We start from the raw sequence: 15,898 nt of genomic DNA, 5'->3' as shown, positions 1-15,898 counted from the left end.
GACCCCTCTCAGCATGCAGCTGACTCCGCCCCTCTTACCAGTCTGGATGAATGGTTCATCGTCAGACTTCGGTACAGTTCAATTTTCTGTATGTTCTGGTTGTGTTTTTGTTCCTAAATCTTTGTTGTCCTTAAATTTGGTTGTGCGAGGAAATACAGTATTTCCACCTACACCTCCATCTTGGCCAGAAGTAAAAAAATATATTTTTTAAAAAGCTTTCTTTAGTAACTTTTAAGAAGTCTGATATTTGAAGTCAGCATCTATGGGTAACATACCTCCCCAAGGTCAGCTCTCAGAGGCTGGGTCAGGAACTTTCCAGAGCAGTTAGGACCGAGGCCAGACCAGGGGCCAGACCAGCAACAGACAGGGAAGGGTCTGGGTGTCAAGACAAATCTGCCAAATTTCAGAAAGGCCTACCTGGCCCCAGCGTGGAAGGCAGTGAGCTGGTCTGTGGTCGTGGCTGACCATTCTGGCAAGTAACCCCCTCAACAGCCCAGCTGTGGTCCCCAAGCCAGCTCACAGCCCCCTTACCCTGGGTGGCAGACAATCAGAACATAAACCAGGTGGGACTGGCCACAGCTGCGGTGACCACTGTAGTCAGAGTCAAATGTGTGATGGAAGCAATTGGCCATTGTGTCCTGTTGCCTCAGCCACTGATGTCCTTTTTGACCAAGGACTATTGACCTACCCTATCCAGGTTGATCACAGTGTCATGTGGAGTTGGGAAGCCAGCAGGTGCAGCTAGCATGGCCTTGGAGGCATACCAGGTGTCATGGGGACAGGATAGTGACTCCAGCTGCCTGTTGAGGGCAAGAGACTCTGAATCCAGCAGATGTCAGGCTGCACTCACTCCTTGGAGCCTCCACTTCAAAACAAGGATGGTGGCAGCCAGCCACTGGCAGGTAGGAGGGAGGGGTGAGTAAACACCCAGCTCCCTGCACAAGGTGGTCTGAGACCATGTGAACTATGTGAGCAAGGCTGAAACAAAAGGGCCTGTTTATGACAGGCCGTCAGCTTTGAGAGCCGCACACCATTTTCACAACACAGACCAGCTCAGTTGTGTGAAGGAGGGACTGTACAAGGGCAGAGGTGACAGCATGTGGATTTGGGGGACACCTTGGAGGCTGGCAGCTACACTAGAAATGTGGTTTGCTGCTGAAAGGGAGAGACAGCGAACAGACCTGTCTATTCATCTTGAATCACTAAGCCTTCTGGGAGAGCTCCAGCGTCTGTCCTCCTGTGGGTCGTGGTGACCATCACGTGGCAGTCTGTGGGTTCCCCTTCCCACTGTATTTCAGTGCCAGCCACGCTGCCAGCATTACACCAGGACTCTGCCCCTCTCCCATGGTCCATGCTGAAAGCCACAGAATATTGTAATTTATGGTGTTCTCTCAAGCCTGTGCTGGTGGAGAGAGAAACAGGGAAGGGAAAGAAAACTCAAGATACCTCCCTTTGATAAAGCATGAAAGAAAATAATAGTGGATATTTATTATTGAAATCCACATAGTTTACGTAGACACTCTGCACAAGCCTGGCACTGGGAGGACAGAAAGGTCATCATTCCAGGTCATAGGGCTCGCAGGACCAGGGTGGGTCATGATAAGGTCTCCCTTGTGCAGAAGAGGGTGTGATGGCGTCATCATTTGCCATCTCTCAGTATTGAATTCAGCTCTGGTTCTGAGTGTGACCTCTGGGAGCTGTTAGCAACTTGCTTATACAGATATAGATGTTTACCCTGTTCTCACCCTGAGTCTTGCTGGACTCCCAAGTCTTGCTTGGGTCCATGAGAATTTCGTGCTCTTGGGCCACTGTGGACATTATCTGTGAATGGATGGCCAGGAATGACCAACATTGTGCATGCCCTTTATGCCATCAGACTTCACTTGACAAACAAAAGTTTAAAGATACAATAATAATTTTGAGATGGTGTCAGTAGCGTATGAAACCCTGTGGGGCCCAGGTACAAGGAGAGTGCATGACAGAAGCTGCTGTGTTGTGGGCTCCATGAATGCCACAAGCAGATTGGGTGCACCTGTCACAAGAGAAACTCGGTTTTTCTTACCATCGCAGTCAAGGATTACAGATCAGCCAAGTGTATTTGCATGCAAGCAGGGTTTATTAGTGATACATTCTCATGGAAGAGGGCCGGTCTTACTGAGGTAAGGTTGAAAGGCAAGAGTTTGGATGGAGAGCACCAGGTCCTGTGTTCTGAAGACTTTATATAGTTGATAGGATGGGAGCAAAGAACTTACATAGATTGACGGGTAAAAGTGGTACCAGCTTCCATGGGGGATGTGACTACCCAAATGTAGGTATGTGTGGGGGTAATTTTCAAGATAAAGCCTGAAGCTTTATCTTGCTTCAGACCCCATTTGGTCACCTTGTAAAATAGATACATGACAGGAGAGTTAAAGTGAGGCAGTTAACTTTGAGAACCCAAAGTTATCTATGGGCTCTCTCTGTAAACATTAAGGACCCTCACATAAATCAGATGGTGGCGAGGCAAACAATTAGCCAATTTTGTTTCATGGTTCCTCTCCTTAAGTGCTGCAGAGCCCCTCCCATCTTCTAGGCCTTGGGATGAATACAGTTTGAAAGCCTTTCTTTGCCAGATGGTGGAAATGATACCTAGAATTTCAACATGTTAGCATGGTGTTCCTTGTGATGCTGGACCATCTGGCACTAGACTTGGACCAGGCTCAGGACTGCTGAGTTAGTGGGTGGTGCAGGTCTTCCTTGTCCTCCCTGCCTTGGCTTACCATCTATCCCACCTAACACCCCAGTGCAGGCAAATGCTGATCCCATTCCTAGCAAGAAATGGGCTAGCGTCTTGTTTCACAGGTCACTCTCAGTACCACCTGCCTGTGTTGAGGAGGCTCTGAGGGTGCACAGGCTCAGTGGGAGGGTGGTGACCTGGAGGGAAGCCACCTCAGACCCTTCTCAGGACAGCTGAATCTGTGTGGAGAAAGCAGTGGGGTCTGCTCATATTCTGAATTTGGCTAGACCCCTACCCTGTCCTTATCTTCCTTTGTCTAGCACTAAACACCCAGAAGACATAGGCACTAAAGGCTGTTCAGCAGGACTTATGATCTCAGCAAGCCTCTTGCCAGATTCTGTCTGTGCTAACTCAACTTTGAATGTTAAACCGAAAGGCTGAAGTTCCCATTTCCATTGCACAGACTAGGAAGCAGGCAGAGAGAAGTTGAGAATCTTGCCTTAGGTCACATGGGTGGAGAACAGAGCTGAGACTCACACCCACTATCAACTGATGTGGAATGTGTATGCTGTGCACCAGGAAATACTGACCCTGAAGGGGCAGCAAGGAGAGTAAGACCACGTGCCCAGACTGAGCCAGACTCACATCTATGCATAAGCATAGATCCCTCCCTGCTGTTTACCACTGAGACTCCAGAGGTTGTTTGAAACCAGAACAGCCAAAAGAAGCCAAGGAAGGTAGGGAGCCTATTAGGAGAAAAGACCCCACTTCCCAAGAGTCTGGGGTATTCCCTTCCCTAGTGAATCTGTCTCAAATCCCTCTCTCTGGGGAGTAACCTAAGTAGACTGACTAAAGACTTAAACATTTGCAGGAGATGAATTTCTGTGGCTGAGTATGAGTTCTTTGTGGCTTTTCTGGAACTCTCTGCTTTCAGTGACAGGGGGAATTAGGGATGTGGGCTTCATATTTGTATGGAGACAAAACTGTTCAGAATACGATGTCAAAAAACCATGAAGATTGGTGCTGACATTACTATATCACTCACGGAACTGTTTGTCCATCTCATCTCTTGTCACGAAACTGGAGGATTTTTTTAAAAAAAGATTTCATTTATTTATTTTTAGAGGGGAAGGGAAGGAGAGAGGGAGAGAAATATCAATGTCTGGTTGCCTCTCATGTGTCCCCCACTGGGAACCGGCCCAAAACCCAGGCATGTGCCCTGACTGGAAATTGAACCGCATACTCTGGTTCGCAGGCCTGCACTCAATCCACTGAGCCACACCAGCCAGGGCACAGGATTTGTTTAACCAGTTACTTCTGCACTAAAATCAATGTTGGGGAGAGTAAGGGGCCCCAGACTTCCTATGGCTGTTGATAATGTGACTTAATGCTAATGAATGACTCACTTAGGACTGCAAACATAGGACTTCTCCCCTGTGTGTGTCCTCTGGTGTGTGATGAGAACTGACTTCCGTGTAAAGCCTCGCCCACACTCCTTGCAAACATGGGGCTTCTCCCCTGAGTGTGTCCTCTGGTGTGTGATGAGATTTGAGTGCTGTGCAAAGCCTCTCCCACACTCCCTGCAAACATACAGCTTTTCCCCTGAGTGTATCCTCTGGTGTGGGATGAGACCTGACTTGCATGTAAAGCCTTGCCCGCACTCCCTGCAGAGATAGGGCCTCTCCCCAGAGTGTGTCCTCTGGTGTGTGATGAGAACTGACTTCCGTGTAAAGCCTCTCCCACACTCCCTACAGACATAGGGCTTCTCCCCTGAGTGTGTTCTCTGGTGTATGATGAGAACTGACTTCCGTGTAAAGCCTTTCCCACACTCCCTGCAAACATAGGGCTTTTCCCCTGAGTGTGTCCTCTGGTGTGTGATGAGATTTGACTGCTGTGTAAAGCCTCGTCCACACTCCTTGCAAACATAGGGCTTCTCCCCTGAGTGAGTCCTCTGGTGTATGATGAGAACTGACTTCCTTGTAAAGCCTCGCCCACACTCCCTGCAAAGAAAGGGCTTCTCCCCTGAGTGTGTCTTCTGGTGTCTGATGAGATGTGACTTGCATGCAAAGCCTCTCCCACACTCCCTGCAAACATAGGGCTTCTCCCCTGAGTGTGTCCTCTGGTGTATGATGAGCACTGATCTCTGTGTAAAGCCTCGCCCGCACTCCCTGCAAGCATAGGGCTTCTCCCCTGAGTGTGTCTTCTGGTGTGTGATGAGACCTGACTTGCATGCAAAGCCTCTCCCGCATTCCTTGCAAACATAAGGCTTCTCCCCTGAGTGTATCTTCTGGTGTGTGATGAGTCCTGACTTGCATGCAAAGCCTCGCCCACACTCACTGCAAACATAGGGCTTCTCCCCTGAGTGTGTTCTCTGGTGTCTGACAAGATGTGATTGCTGTGTAAAGCCTCGCCCACATTCGCTGCAAACATAGGGCTTCTCCCCTGAGTGTGTCCTCTGGTGTGTGACAAGATGTGACTTCCGTGTAAAGCCTCGCCCACACTCGCTGCAAACATAGGGCTTCTCTCTGGAGTGTGTCCCCTGGTGTCTGGTAAGGTATGACTCATCACTGAAGCCTTGCCAACACCCTCTATACTTGTTTGTTACAATTCTTGACATTCCTACTTTCACAAATAACTTGCCTGTGTCCCCTGGACTCTCTTTCTGGCCTCCACGGGACTCTTTCTCCATCATTCTCTCATGCTCAATAGAGCTCCTCATTTGTTCTTTGGAAGGTTGGAAAAAGGGTCTTGAGATTCTCCTCTGACGGATTCTTTTAAGCAAAGGTTTCGACCTTTCTTTGATCTCTTGACCTTCAGCTTTATCATTCCAGTTATGTGTATTAGTATGTTGCTGCTGCTGATTCTGATCTTCTGGGCAGGGTTCCTCCACTCGGAGCTGTTTTCTTGCAGATGTTCCCAGGAGAATCTGAGAGGGATGACGGAGTTTCACGTGTTGGCTGAGGTATTTCTGACTGGAGAAGGCCAGAGAGCAGGAGGGACATGGGTGCACCTCTGGCTTCGGTTCTGCTAAAGAGAAAGGTTTGGTCAGGGAGATGTTGATGAGAATGCCTGGGCCCTGATTAGTCTCCTGGTAAGACCTGCCCCATGAATCCTTCTTACTGTGGTGACAACGCAAGCTCTGTCTCCCACAGTGTCCACTCACTGCCTATATTCCTTTTTATTTTTAGGCAGTGCATCTTGTTCAGAAATCCAGAAAGCCCACAAGGGTCTTTTCTGATGTTGCCCAGACCACCAATATTTGAGGAGCATCAGAGGCCATTTCACTCCTTCTGTGGATGGAACTGCAGTGTCCTGTCCCTTCTATAGGTACCTTCTAAGTCATGTTAAAGAGGCCACAAGCCCCAACTAAGAATTGCTTTTGTTTTCCAAAACAGTAAAACAAAATGTCCTTCCTATCCTTGCTCGTGCAGCTCAGTGGATTGACTGCCAGCCTGCAGGGCAAGGAGTAGCAGGTTCAATTCTCAGTCAGGGCACATGCCTGGGTTGTGGGCCAGGTCCCCAGTAGGGGGCATGTGAGAGGCAACCACACATTGATATCTCCCTTTCTCCCTCTTCCCTTCCAAAAATGTCCTTGCTCAAGCCTCACACCAAATATTTATGCTTCATTTCATTCTTGGCCCATTTCAAATACACTAAGAAGTCATGTTTCAAAATATTTCTCCAACCACACTTATCCTCACGTCTGACTCCTGTTCCCCTGGCCAATCCACCATTTTCTCTCACTTAAAGATGAAGTAATCTGAGAGGATTCCCCACTGGGGTTTATTTTCTAAAAATTAACAAAGCATAATCAGAACAAAGAACACACCACTCTACAGCTGACTGCACTTTCACTCATGAAATCCCATGTCTAAACATGGACCACAGCACTGCATCTCTGGTCTGCTAAGCATCTGTCTGATCTCCGTGCTTTCCCTCTATGCTGAGAGGAGACCCCAGTGACCCTCAGCCAATTCTATGCCCCACCTCTTTCCTTCCCTGCACTAGCTTCTCCCGGGGCTGGGATCCCTTGCCCGCAGGTATTTCTATAAATGTTGTCTCCCAAGAGAGCCCTTCCTGGACCACCTGCCACACCACACCTGTGCCCTCACGCTGATCCTTAGGCACTTGGCCTGCATTAGTTTTCTCCAAAGCACTAACCACTGTGGAGTGTTATGCACATGGAAGCTCGTGTGCCTGGGTTTCCCTCCTTCACCCGTCCGTTCAAGAGCAGTGATCCTCATCATGTTAATCTGTATTTCCGTGTCCCAGGAAATACAGTCCTAGTCTGTGCGTCACAGACTAGGATCTCTCATAATTCACTGAAACAATGAACAAATATGCTCTGCCTGAATGGTGTGGCTTGGTGGGTTGGGTGTTGTCCCGTAAACTGAAAGGTTACAAGTTCAATTTCCAGTCAGGGCACACGCCAGGGTTGTGGGCCACTTGGGGACATGCCATGGACAACCGATTATTTCCTTTGCACATTGACTTTTTTCTCCCTCCTTTCCACTCTGTAAAAATAAATATTTTAAAAAGATTTATTTATTTTCAGAAAATGGGGGAAAGAGGAAAACATCAATGTATGGTTACCTCTCATGTGCCCCCTCTTCCTGGGGACCTGACCCAAAACCTAGGCATGTGCCCTGACTGGGAATCAAACTGGTAACACTTTGGTTCACAGGCTGGCGCTCAATCCACTGAACCACACCAGCTAGGGCAAAATTTTTTAAAAAATAATGAACGCTTATAAACAAAACCTTTTACTTAGAAGTGTAGAAGAACAGGTATAAAAGTGTCAGAAGAACTGCCTTGGTGAGAGCTGGTTAGTGCTTGAAAACTTCTATTTTTTTTGCCTGTTAGCCTTTCAGCACTATATGCGGTTGTGTATTTGGGGCATGAAATATTTAAAAAATAAAAGTATAAAAATTTTGTCTAAGAGTCAAAGGCATATAAATGCATTGTGAATTTCTGAAGCATCTGATTTGAAACTTTACTGACTTCAGAGTGGATTTTACTCTACTACGGAGTTGGATCATAACTATTTCTTTGGAGAGTTCCCTCTTCTCTTTCTGGTTTGAAGAACAGTGGTGCCCACCTCTCCCAGCTGTGAGGTCTCTCTTCCACTTGCTGCCCCACTTGCTGCCCAGCTCCTGGCCATACTCGTCCCCAAACCAGACCAGCAGCTCACAGCCCGGCCTGATGACCTGGCAGGTTCGGTAGAAAATCTGCCCGTGGTACTGAAAGGCCACCAGGTTCTGCTCTTCATCATCCCGGGCACAGTTCACAAACCTGGGATTGAGGCAGATGAAGGGAAAGAAAAAGAGATGAGTTCCCACTACCTGTTACATCCATGTCCAGCTCCTCACTGACTCTTAAGGCCCTCAGGCTCTGGTGTTGCCCACTGCCCCTAATGCTCCCGGGGAATCTTTTACTCAGTGTCTGAGCGTCTGTCAGCGTGTGTAGGCAGTTGGTACAGTGGGTGGTCCCAGGTGAAGAAGAATGTAAAATACCCAGGATCTCAGCTTCCCACTCTAATCAAAAAAAGCATCTCCCTCTCCTGAGGAGCTTCAGGTTCGATGACTGAGAAACAAGAAATAAAATTATTTAAAGACTTCATATAGGTTACACATCCTTCAAGAGAAACTCTGCATGTCAAGTGGAAGTCTCCAAGTCCTGCTGGCAGTGTTCATCCTGCCTAATTCTATTTTCTAAAACCCAGTTCTAGACTGAACCTCCACCCTGATTTGCCATAATATCCAGTGATCTCTGGCTGCTCCAAACTCTAAGTCAAGTAGTTTCATACCACAGAACCTGGTGCTTGATCTAGGGCTCTGCTTCTAAATTAGCTCACCAATTTTCCAGTACTTAGCCCACATCTATTTTCTCTTGAGAGGCCTTTGTTCAACCCCCCCCACACTTTATTTAGGGTACCATGCACTTGTCTGACCAAGGTTACCATAGAAAATCAGAGGTCTTTTTGTCTTAGTAAAATAAAACAGAACAACAGTAGTTGATTCACATTCTGGTAACCCTGGTAGGACAAGCCCTCTCAGGAAAGGGCCCATGACTGTTCCTCTGCAGGCCTCAGAGCCCAGCGCTAGTTAGAAGTGAGGCTGGGATGGTTTGCGGCCCTCACAGGCTTAGGCCATCCTTGGTTTGTGCTATCTTGACACTGTGCACTTCTCCGAGATTAGAGTTAAATGTTTCTAAAAGCAATTATTTTATGTCTATGAGAATTCCTCCATAAGGACATGGGTTGTGTGATCTTTTTAAGTAATGTATTCTTTCACCTAAACTGGAATATAGTAAGTGCTTAATCAATGTTCATTTGATAAATTAAAGTGTAATCCAGTGTCCCTGGTGAATCTAGTTTCTTCAAGGTCCTTTCCAGCTCCCAAATTGTGTCTAGTAGAGAGCTTTATATTTTGAGGACATATGCTATACTTTTTTCTAAATGTCCCCTGAAATGAAAGAATACTGTATGGAGAAAAAGAGAAAAAAAGGATTAAGGGAGACCATTGAGCAAGGCATGAGAAAGATATATGGGCTTGTGGGGGCTGAGTGTCCCCTCTGGCACCCAGAGACCTCTTGTCCTCACCTCATCCAGTTGGCCCAGGATCTATCCTTTCCATCCACATACTCATAGCAGTTTCTCCCTTTGGTGATCTACGTTTCAAAAAACAAGTTAGAGACCTTTTATTTTTTTTCGTGGGGAGGTAATAGAAGAATTATTTCACTCTGTAATCAGAGCTATGTCAGCCTGCTTAGGAATTCAACTAACAGTTGTGACCACATATTTTTCTTACTCATCACCTATACATCTGAGTCTACCTGTCCAATCACAGCAGGAGCCCCACAAGGGACAAGCCACTCCTTTGTGTCTGCACCACTTTGCTCCCCTTACTTTCTGATCCTTAAACAGGAGCTCTGTGTCCATGTGAAGTCCAGTCAGTACACAGAGCTAACCACATCATCCCCTCCATGTCTAGCACATAAGAGGTGAAGTCCCTCCAAGCCTCAGAAGGAATGTGAGAAGCCAGAAGACAGTGGAAGAGGAAAGACTTCTCACCAGCCAGGAGTATCTGCTCTTGGCTGCCTCTTCATCTTCTGTGACGTGTCCTTCATAAGGGCCAAAGTGCAGACCCACAGGCAAATCAGCTGCCTCATTCCACACTCCAAGCCCAGCCTCAGGGATGCTGGATGGCCCGATTCTCAACCCAGGGGGCAGGGTGAGGGCTGAGCGGTGGGGATGCCCCTTGTCCACTGCACTGTCCTTTACAAAAGTAGGGGACCCATGCACAGCACAGCTTTCGATGAAGAAGTTCTGACACTTCTCACAATCTGGAGGCGAGAACAACAGGGGTTAGGGAAGGTATAGTGCATGTTCCTGGACACAAAGAACTTCAGAGGGAGTCTGGCACTCACACCATCGAGACTCAATACTGTACTCCAGGTCACTAGAGGAAGGAAATGATTTGGGGACCAAAGGACCAGATGAAATTATTGTATCATAACATGCTTCTTAGTGAGGGTCACTTACAAAGGTAGTCATCATCCTGGGGTTCATTGACCTCTTGGTACACACGGCCCTTTCTTTCTCGTAGGCTGTACATCTTCATGTCCATTTCCTCTCTCCTGAGTTCTAAGTTGGAGAAGGCCAGGTGAGCGAGGCTGGTGTGGTGTGGAGTGTTATTTCCCATTTTGACAGATAACACATAATCTCCTCCCATCAAATTACTAGCTGTCCTTTTGCATACTCTGGTATTTTACTCTGTTAAACTATTGGTTCAGAAGACTAAGACTCCACACTAACTACAGATGACTGATTCAATTTTAGTTTCTAGGTCTTCCCATTACCAGGTTTAACTTGCCAACCTTTAATCATTCATAAAATACTTACTGAGTGCACTTTGTGTTAGGCATTGAGTAAAGGCCTGGGCACACAACACCAATAATGTGTGGCTGCTATTATCACAGATGAATTTATTGGACAACTTGCATGTGTCAATTTTTTTAAATTTAATTTAATGTTTTCAAACAATATATAAATGATGTTTCCTTATCTTCACTTTACACATTAGCACTCAGGAGCTCAGAGAATGTATAGGATTTGCCCAAAGCTCCAGTGGTAACTTTAGTCTCAGCTCAGACCAGCTGAAATCCAGGCCCATCCAAAGTCCGCCCCACATACCTAGCTCATACTTATCAGCCCTTCTATAAGACTTAGAGGAACTAGTGTTTCCAAATTATTTTCTCTTACCTGATTTTCGTCTAGTGTGCTTTCCAAAGGCACATGCTTCTCCAGGAGATGACACTGGTTTCTGGGCCTGCTCTGAGTCACTTGCTGTCTTCAAATTTGCTGTTCCTGACAGTTCCTTCAAACGGTATTCACTGCTTACTGGCACCTTGGATGTTGCCTTCAATATAAGAGTCAGATATTATCAGATAACACGTATTTCATTTTTTAAGGCTGACCATACACTTTACATGCATGTCTTTAAAACTTCAACCATTGGAAATGCCTAGGGAGTATGAATATTAGAGGGGATAGGGCCAATGTGGGTAATGAATCCAAGATCAGAACTCATGCCTTAAGGCTCTTTTCTTTCAACTGCCTGTATAATGTTGAGAGTGAAGGATATTGGGAAGGGAATAAAGAAAGTTGGCAGAAGCATATCTAGACAATAAATAAAATGGTGATAAAATTTGCAATACCTTAGGAAGAATATTTGTACTTAGATTAGCTGGTTACCACCAATTCTGTTTGAATGAGGCTGTATCAGTAGCTAGTTGTCTTCAGTGTCCCGATCTATAACACACTAATTTTCAATGTCACAGTGAAAGTGCAATTAAATAATGCTCACCAAAATGTTCTGTGAATTGTGTAATACAGTATGAATGTGAGATTACAGTCCTGCTACCAATTTACCCCTCAACTCTCTCCATATTTCATATCTCACAGAAATTACTTTCAGTGTTCATTGACCATCTTCTAATTTGTAATTGTGAAAATCATTCATTCACAAAACGTTGGGGGACCCTCAGGGCCCTAATCTGGGCCTGTGACCTTTGAGAAGACTCAGGCATGGACCAGCCTCTCAAAGAGCTCACAACGTGGAGGTAGGTGGGCTGAAGAAATGATTCTAAACAGGATGTGGGTAGCCTCATTGGAACTCAAAAAAGCTGTTACTCTATCTTACAAGAAAGGGCGTTTGAAATCAGTTCCAGATGGATGAATTTCTCTAGAAGAGTGTGTAACCTATGTGATGTCCTTAAGTCATTTTATTATTTGCTGTTTCCCAATCATCGAACCTGAAGCTCCTCAGGAGTGGGAGATGCTTTTTTTGATTAGAGTGGGAGGCTGTGATCCTGGACATTTTACATTCTTCTTCATCTGGGACCACCCACTGCACCAACTGCCTATACAGCGCACACTTTCCTCATTCAGAGGGTCTTAGTGCATCTCTCACTTCAGCATAGCAGAGAACTTTGGTTAAAACTGTCAGTCAGATGAATGATGTAACGGCACATGGATAAAACAATGTAAACTTTAGAAAACTATGAAAGTTTATTTTTCTAACTTTTAAAAACCATTTTGTTTATTTTCTTGAGCAAGAGGAAGGAAAAGAGAAAGAGAGAGAGAAACATCAATGTGAGAGAGAAACCTCGATCACTTGCCTCTCCCATGTACCCCAACCAGGAACCTGGCCCACAACCCAGGCATGCACCCTGATCGGGAATCAAATCAGCAATCATTTGCTTTGTAGGATGATACCCAACCGAGTCACGGTGGGTAGGGTTAAACTATGAAAGTTTAAATGAGTTTGTAAGTGGTTTACAGAAGCAAATATGGGTTAGATTGAACTACCACTGATACTGTGATGCTAGACATATATAGTCAAGCAGTTCTATATCTCGGAAAGCTCACTTTCCTCATTGCAAATGGTGACAGTTACAGTGCCTTCCTCACCAGGTGGCTGTAATGTGTGAGTTTATTCACCTAGAATTCTTAAAGTCTGAAACATTGTAAGAATGAAACAAATGGTAGCTACTATTGTTGCTGTAGTTGTTAACTATTAAGATGATGATGAGCCCTGGCTGGTTGGCTCAGTGGATTGAGCGCTGGCCTGCAGAGTGAAAGGTCACCAGTTCCATTCCTGGTCAGGGCACATGCCTGGGTTGGGGACCAGGTCCACCACTTGGGGGCCTGTGAGGCAACCTATACATGTGTATCTCGCACATGCTTCTCTCCCTCACTTTCTCCCTCCTTTCCCATCTCTCTAAAAAATCGATAAATAAAAATCTTTTTAAAAAGATGGTTATATCAGACATTGTGTTGAGGAGACCAAGAAAGGAAGGCAGCAGTTCCTAGGATACTTTCTGCATTTTCCTACTCTTACCTGCATTTTTACCCAGGAGGAAAATTTTTTTGTCAACAGGATTTGGGAAATACTCACCTTCTTATGTTTACTCTGTTCCCTTCTGAAGGCCACCAAAGAAGGTTTCACTGAAAGATGATGAGAAATCAGTGTTTTTGTTGATAAATGTTCCCAAAATATAGAGATTCTTATGAAGGACACAGAATTCTGAATGAGAGTAGTCCAAGAACAATCTAAGGATGATTGGAAAATGTTTCCGAAGCAATAATGTTCCGAAGCAAAATGTTTACAAGCATTAAGGGCTATGCTTCTATTGAGGCCATTAACTAATTTCATTAGAATGATAAAAAAGTAGACAAAGTGTCATCTACGTTTCGCCCTATATTTATAAAGCATCTATTACATTTATTAAAAAACACACTGGCCTCTCCTGACAAAAAATTTAATAAAAGTAACTGCACAGAAACTCCATGTCTTTAACACAACCCTTTCTCTGTCCTGTTTTCTTCATTCAAACTGGCTTCGTCCAGGCTAAGGATACCAACCACCTCACCTCCTTTCTCTGGTATCCTCCCTGCTGTGCACATACTGGCCATCCACGCCTTTTCTTTCTTTTTTTTTTAAAGATTTTTATTCATTTATCTTTAGAGGGGAAGGGAAGGAGAGAAGGAGAGAAATATCAATGTATGGTTGCCTCTAGTGAGTCCCCTGCTGGGAACTGGCCTGCAACCCAGGCATGTGCCCTGACTGGGAATCGAACCGCGATCCTCTGGTTCGCAGGCCCACGCTCAATCCACTGAGCTACACCAGCCAGGGCCATCCATGCCTTTTCTTCATCATTAGACTCTGGTTGGCATCCACAGTCTGCTGATCACAGAAACAGAATTCCACTCAAGTTGAAGATCACATCTTGACTTCAGCTGTGTTTCAACCCAAGTCCCATGAAAGTGCACTGACTGCACCAATCAAACACTCATGATACAGGACAGAACGGCACCATAGCCGATATCAGGAAATGATACAGTGATCACCCACTTCTGACCCTGGCCCTCTCTGCAGCTCCATCATCACCATGTGAATACTGCTCCCCGTCTGTCTCCATGCAGGCCATGTGGCAGCCAGTTATGGGGACACTCCTCACCGTCCAACCTGCCTCTCTCTCCTGCAATGACAACTCTTCTGAATTTCTTATTCACTTGTATATTCCTATACATTTACGGGTTATTAATGTGTCTATAAATATGTAAGATGATTTTGCACACATGAACGTTTACAGGAATAGCCCCTCACTGTACGACACACTGTTCTGCATCCTGTGTGTTCGCTGGACAAGCAAACCCTGTCCCCTGGTTATGTCCCGAGATGCAGCCTGACCTACACCAGGTCCGTGTCGGGAGGGCAGCTCTGCCGCCTCCTGCCCCTCACCTCGCTGCCTTGGAGCCCATTCTTCATCAGAGTCCTCAGGGTCCTCCTCCTGGAGCTCGGTGGCCTGCCTGCGGCGGTGACAGAGGAAAGCTGGTCGAGGGGCCCTGAGACCTGGAAAGAGACGAAACCTTTGTCTGAAAGCAGAGAGACTGGAGGAGGACGAGCTCCAGGAAGCCCCGGCCCTGCAGTGACGCGAAGGAGCAGATGCCCCTGACCGGGGTCCAAGAAGGAGGGAGCTGCAGGCGGATGGAGCCGCCTGAGGCGGACCCGGGGCCAGCCCAGCGCCCGCGCGCTACCTAGGCTGAGGGGCACGTCGGAGCCCCACTTCTCGCACCGGCCTTTCTCCCTGTTGGCGGGGCGCCCAGAGAGGGGGACGCGGGGCCCCGAGGGGGGAGGGGCTGGACGGGGCCGCGCTGCCCGCGGCGCCCTAGTTCCCGCCCTTCGCGCCGCTGCAGCCGGGGCTCCGGAGGCACCTACCTGAGCGCACCTGAGGGGCCCCATCGTCCTGACCGGCCTGTGGCGGCGCCAGGAAAAGCGCTTTTCCCGGGAAGGGCTCGGAGGCGCACCCGGGGATCCGGAGAGGCCCGCACGGGACGCAGGCGCGGTCCCCGGCCGACCGCCGTCTCTCGGGCCGACAGGCTCGGGGTCCCTGAGGACTCGATCCCGCGTCTTCCGGGCTGAGGACGCGGAGGCCTGGGGGGAGGGGAGGGTCAGACCCCGGCGGCGGCGGAGGAGACTCGGGGCGTCTCATCGAGGGGCTTCCGGGTCCCCGCACGGAGTTCGTTTCCAGGACGACGGCATTTAGCGTCTCTGAGTTTGGGGAGACTCGGTCTTCCCGGGCGAGCTGCAGGCTGGGTGCCCCGAGCTGAGGAGGACTGGGGTTTTCGGGCTGTTTGGGGTCTAAGCGTTGGGGGTTAGGAGATGTGGCGTCCTCCGGGTTAGCGGACACGGGCCCCTCGGGATGACGGCATCGGGGTCTCTCAGGCTGGACCTTGAAGCTCTCGGGCTAAGGACTCCACGTGGCAAGGCTGCCCGCTTACCGGTCAGTCTCCCGGGCCCCAGCCGCGCCGCCCACCTCCGGCCAATGGCCTCTCCGAGCTCCAGGGCTTCCCACCCTCCAGAGGAATGAGGGCACCCCGGGGCGAGGTTCCTGCCTGGATAGCCGCGTGGGCACAACCCACCAATCAGTGCTGCGATCCCAAGGCCCTGCCCGCCAATGGTCGGTCAGAAGAAGCTGAAAGGGCGGGGCAGAGGGTCAGAGCTCCTGGCGTTCCGGACCAGCGGAAGACCCGCCCCGTCCCGCGGGGATTGGCTGCTCTGGGTGCCCTGAGCACCTGTCACGCAGGCTGCAAGTAGGACCGGATTGGCGAATGCC

General features: G+C 47.9%; 1 protein-coding gene across 7 annotated transcripts; it reads right to left on the bottom strand.

The window, feature by feature from the left end:
• Positions 1-3,963: 3,963 nt before the first annotated feature.
• LOC118988819 (histone-lysine N-methyltransferase PRDM9-like) lies at positions 3,964-15,194 on the bottom strand. 7 transcript variants are annotated; one of them, XM_037048842.1, is made up of 9 exons: positions 13,177-13,196; positions 11,435-11,538; positions 10,980-11,136; positions 10,260-10,390; positions 9,789-10,060; positions 9,318-9,385; positions 7,815-8,008; positions 4,937-5,740; positions 3,974-4,857 (listed from the first exon to the last, which is right to left on the bottom strand). In XM_037048842.1, the coding sequence occupies exons 4-9, from the start codon at positions 10,342-10,344 to the stop codon at positions 4,079-4,081; spliced, it is 2,202 nt and encodes a 733-aa protein (XP_036904737.1). In that variant the 5' UTR covers positions 10,345-10,390; positions 10,980-11,136; positions 11,435-11,538; positions 13,177-13,196; the 3' UTR covers positions 3,974-4,078. The 7 variants fall into 7 exon arrangements, with proteins under 7 accessions (XP_036904742.1, XP_036904737.1, XP_036904736.1 ...); XM_037048841.1 differs by having other exon boundaries at positions 10,260-10,361; XM_037048845.1 differs by having other exon boundaries at positions 3,975-4,852; positions 10,260-10,361; positions 13,177-13,195.
• Between the last annotated feature and the right edge of the window lie 704 nt (positions 15,195-15,898).

The sequence above is a fragment of the Sturnira hondurensis genome, unplaced genomic scaffold (genome assembly GCF_014824575.4).
Source record: "Sturnira hondurensis isolate 20B ecotype Veracruz unplaced genomic scaffold, ASM1482457v3 Scaffold0006413, whole genome shotgun sequence".
Lineage (NCBI taxonomy): Eukaryota > Metazoa > Chordata > Mammalia > Chiroptera > Phyllostomidae > Sturnira > Sturnira hondurensis.
Note: the sequence above shows the minus strand (reverse complement) of the source record. Positions and strands in the feature narration are given on the sequence as shown.

Excerpts from the sequence above, each read along its gene's own strand:
- LOC118988819 (XM_037048843.1), bottom strand. The coding sequence starts at position 10,344 with ATGGACATGAAGATGTACAGCCTACGAGAAAGAAAGGGCCGTGTGTAC. Across the intron at positions 10,061-10,259 it reads CCAGGATGATGACTACCTTT|ATTGTGAGAAGTGTCAGAAC; the intron begins GTAAGTGACCCT and ends TCTCGCCTCCAG. Across the intron at positions 9,386-9,788 it reads AGAGCAGATACTCCTGGCTG|ATCACCAAAGGGAGAAACTG; the intron begins GTGAGAAGTCTT and ends TTTGAAACGTAG.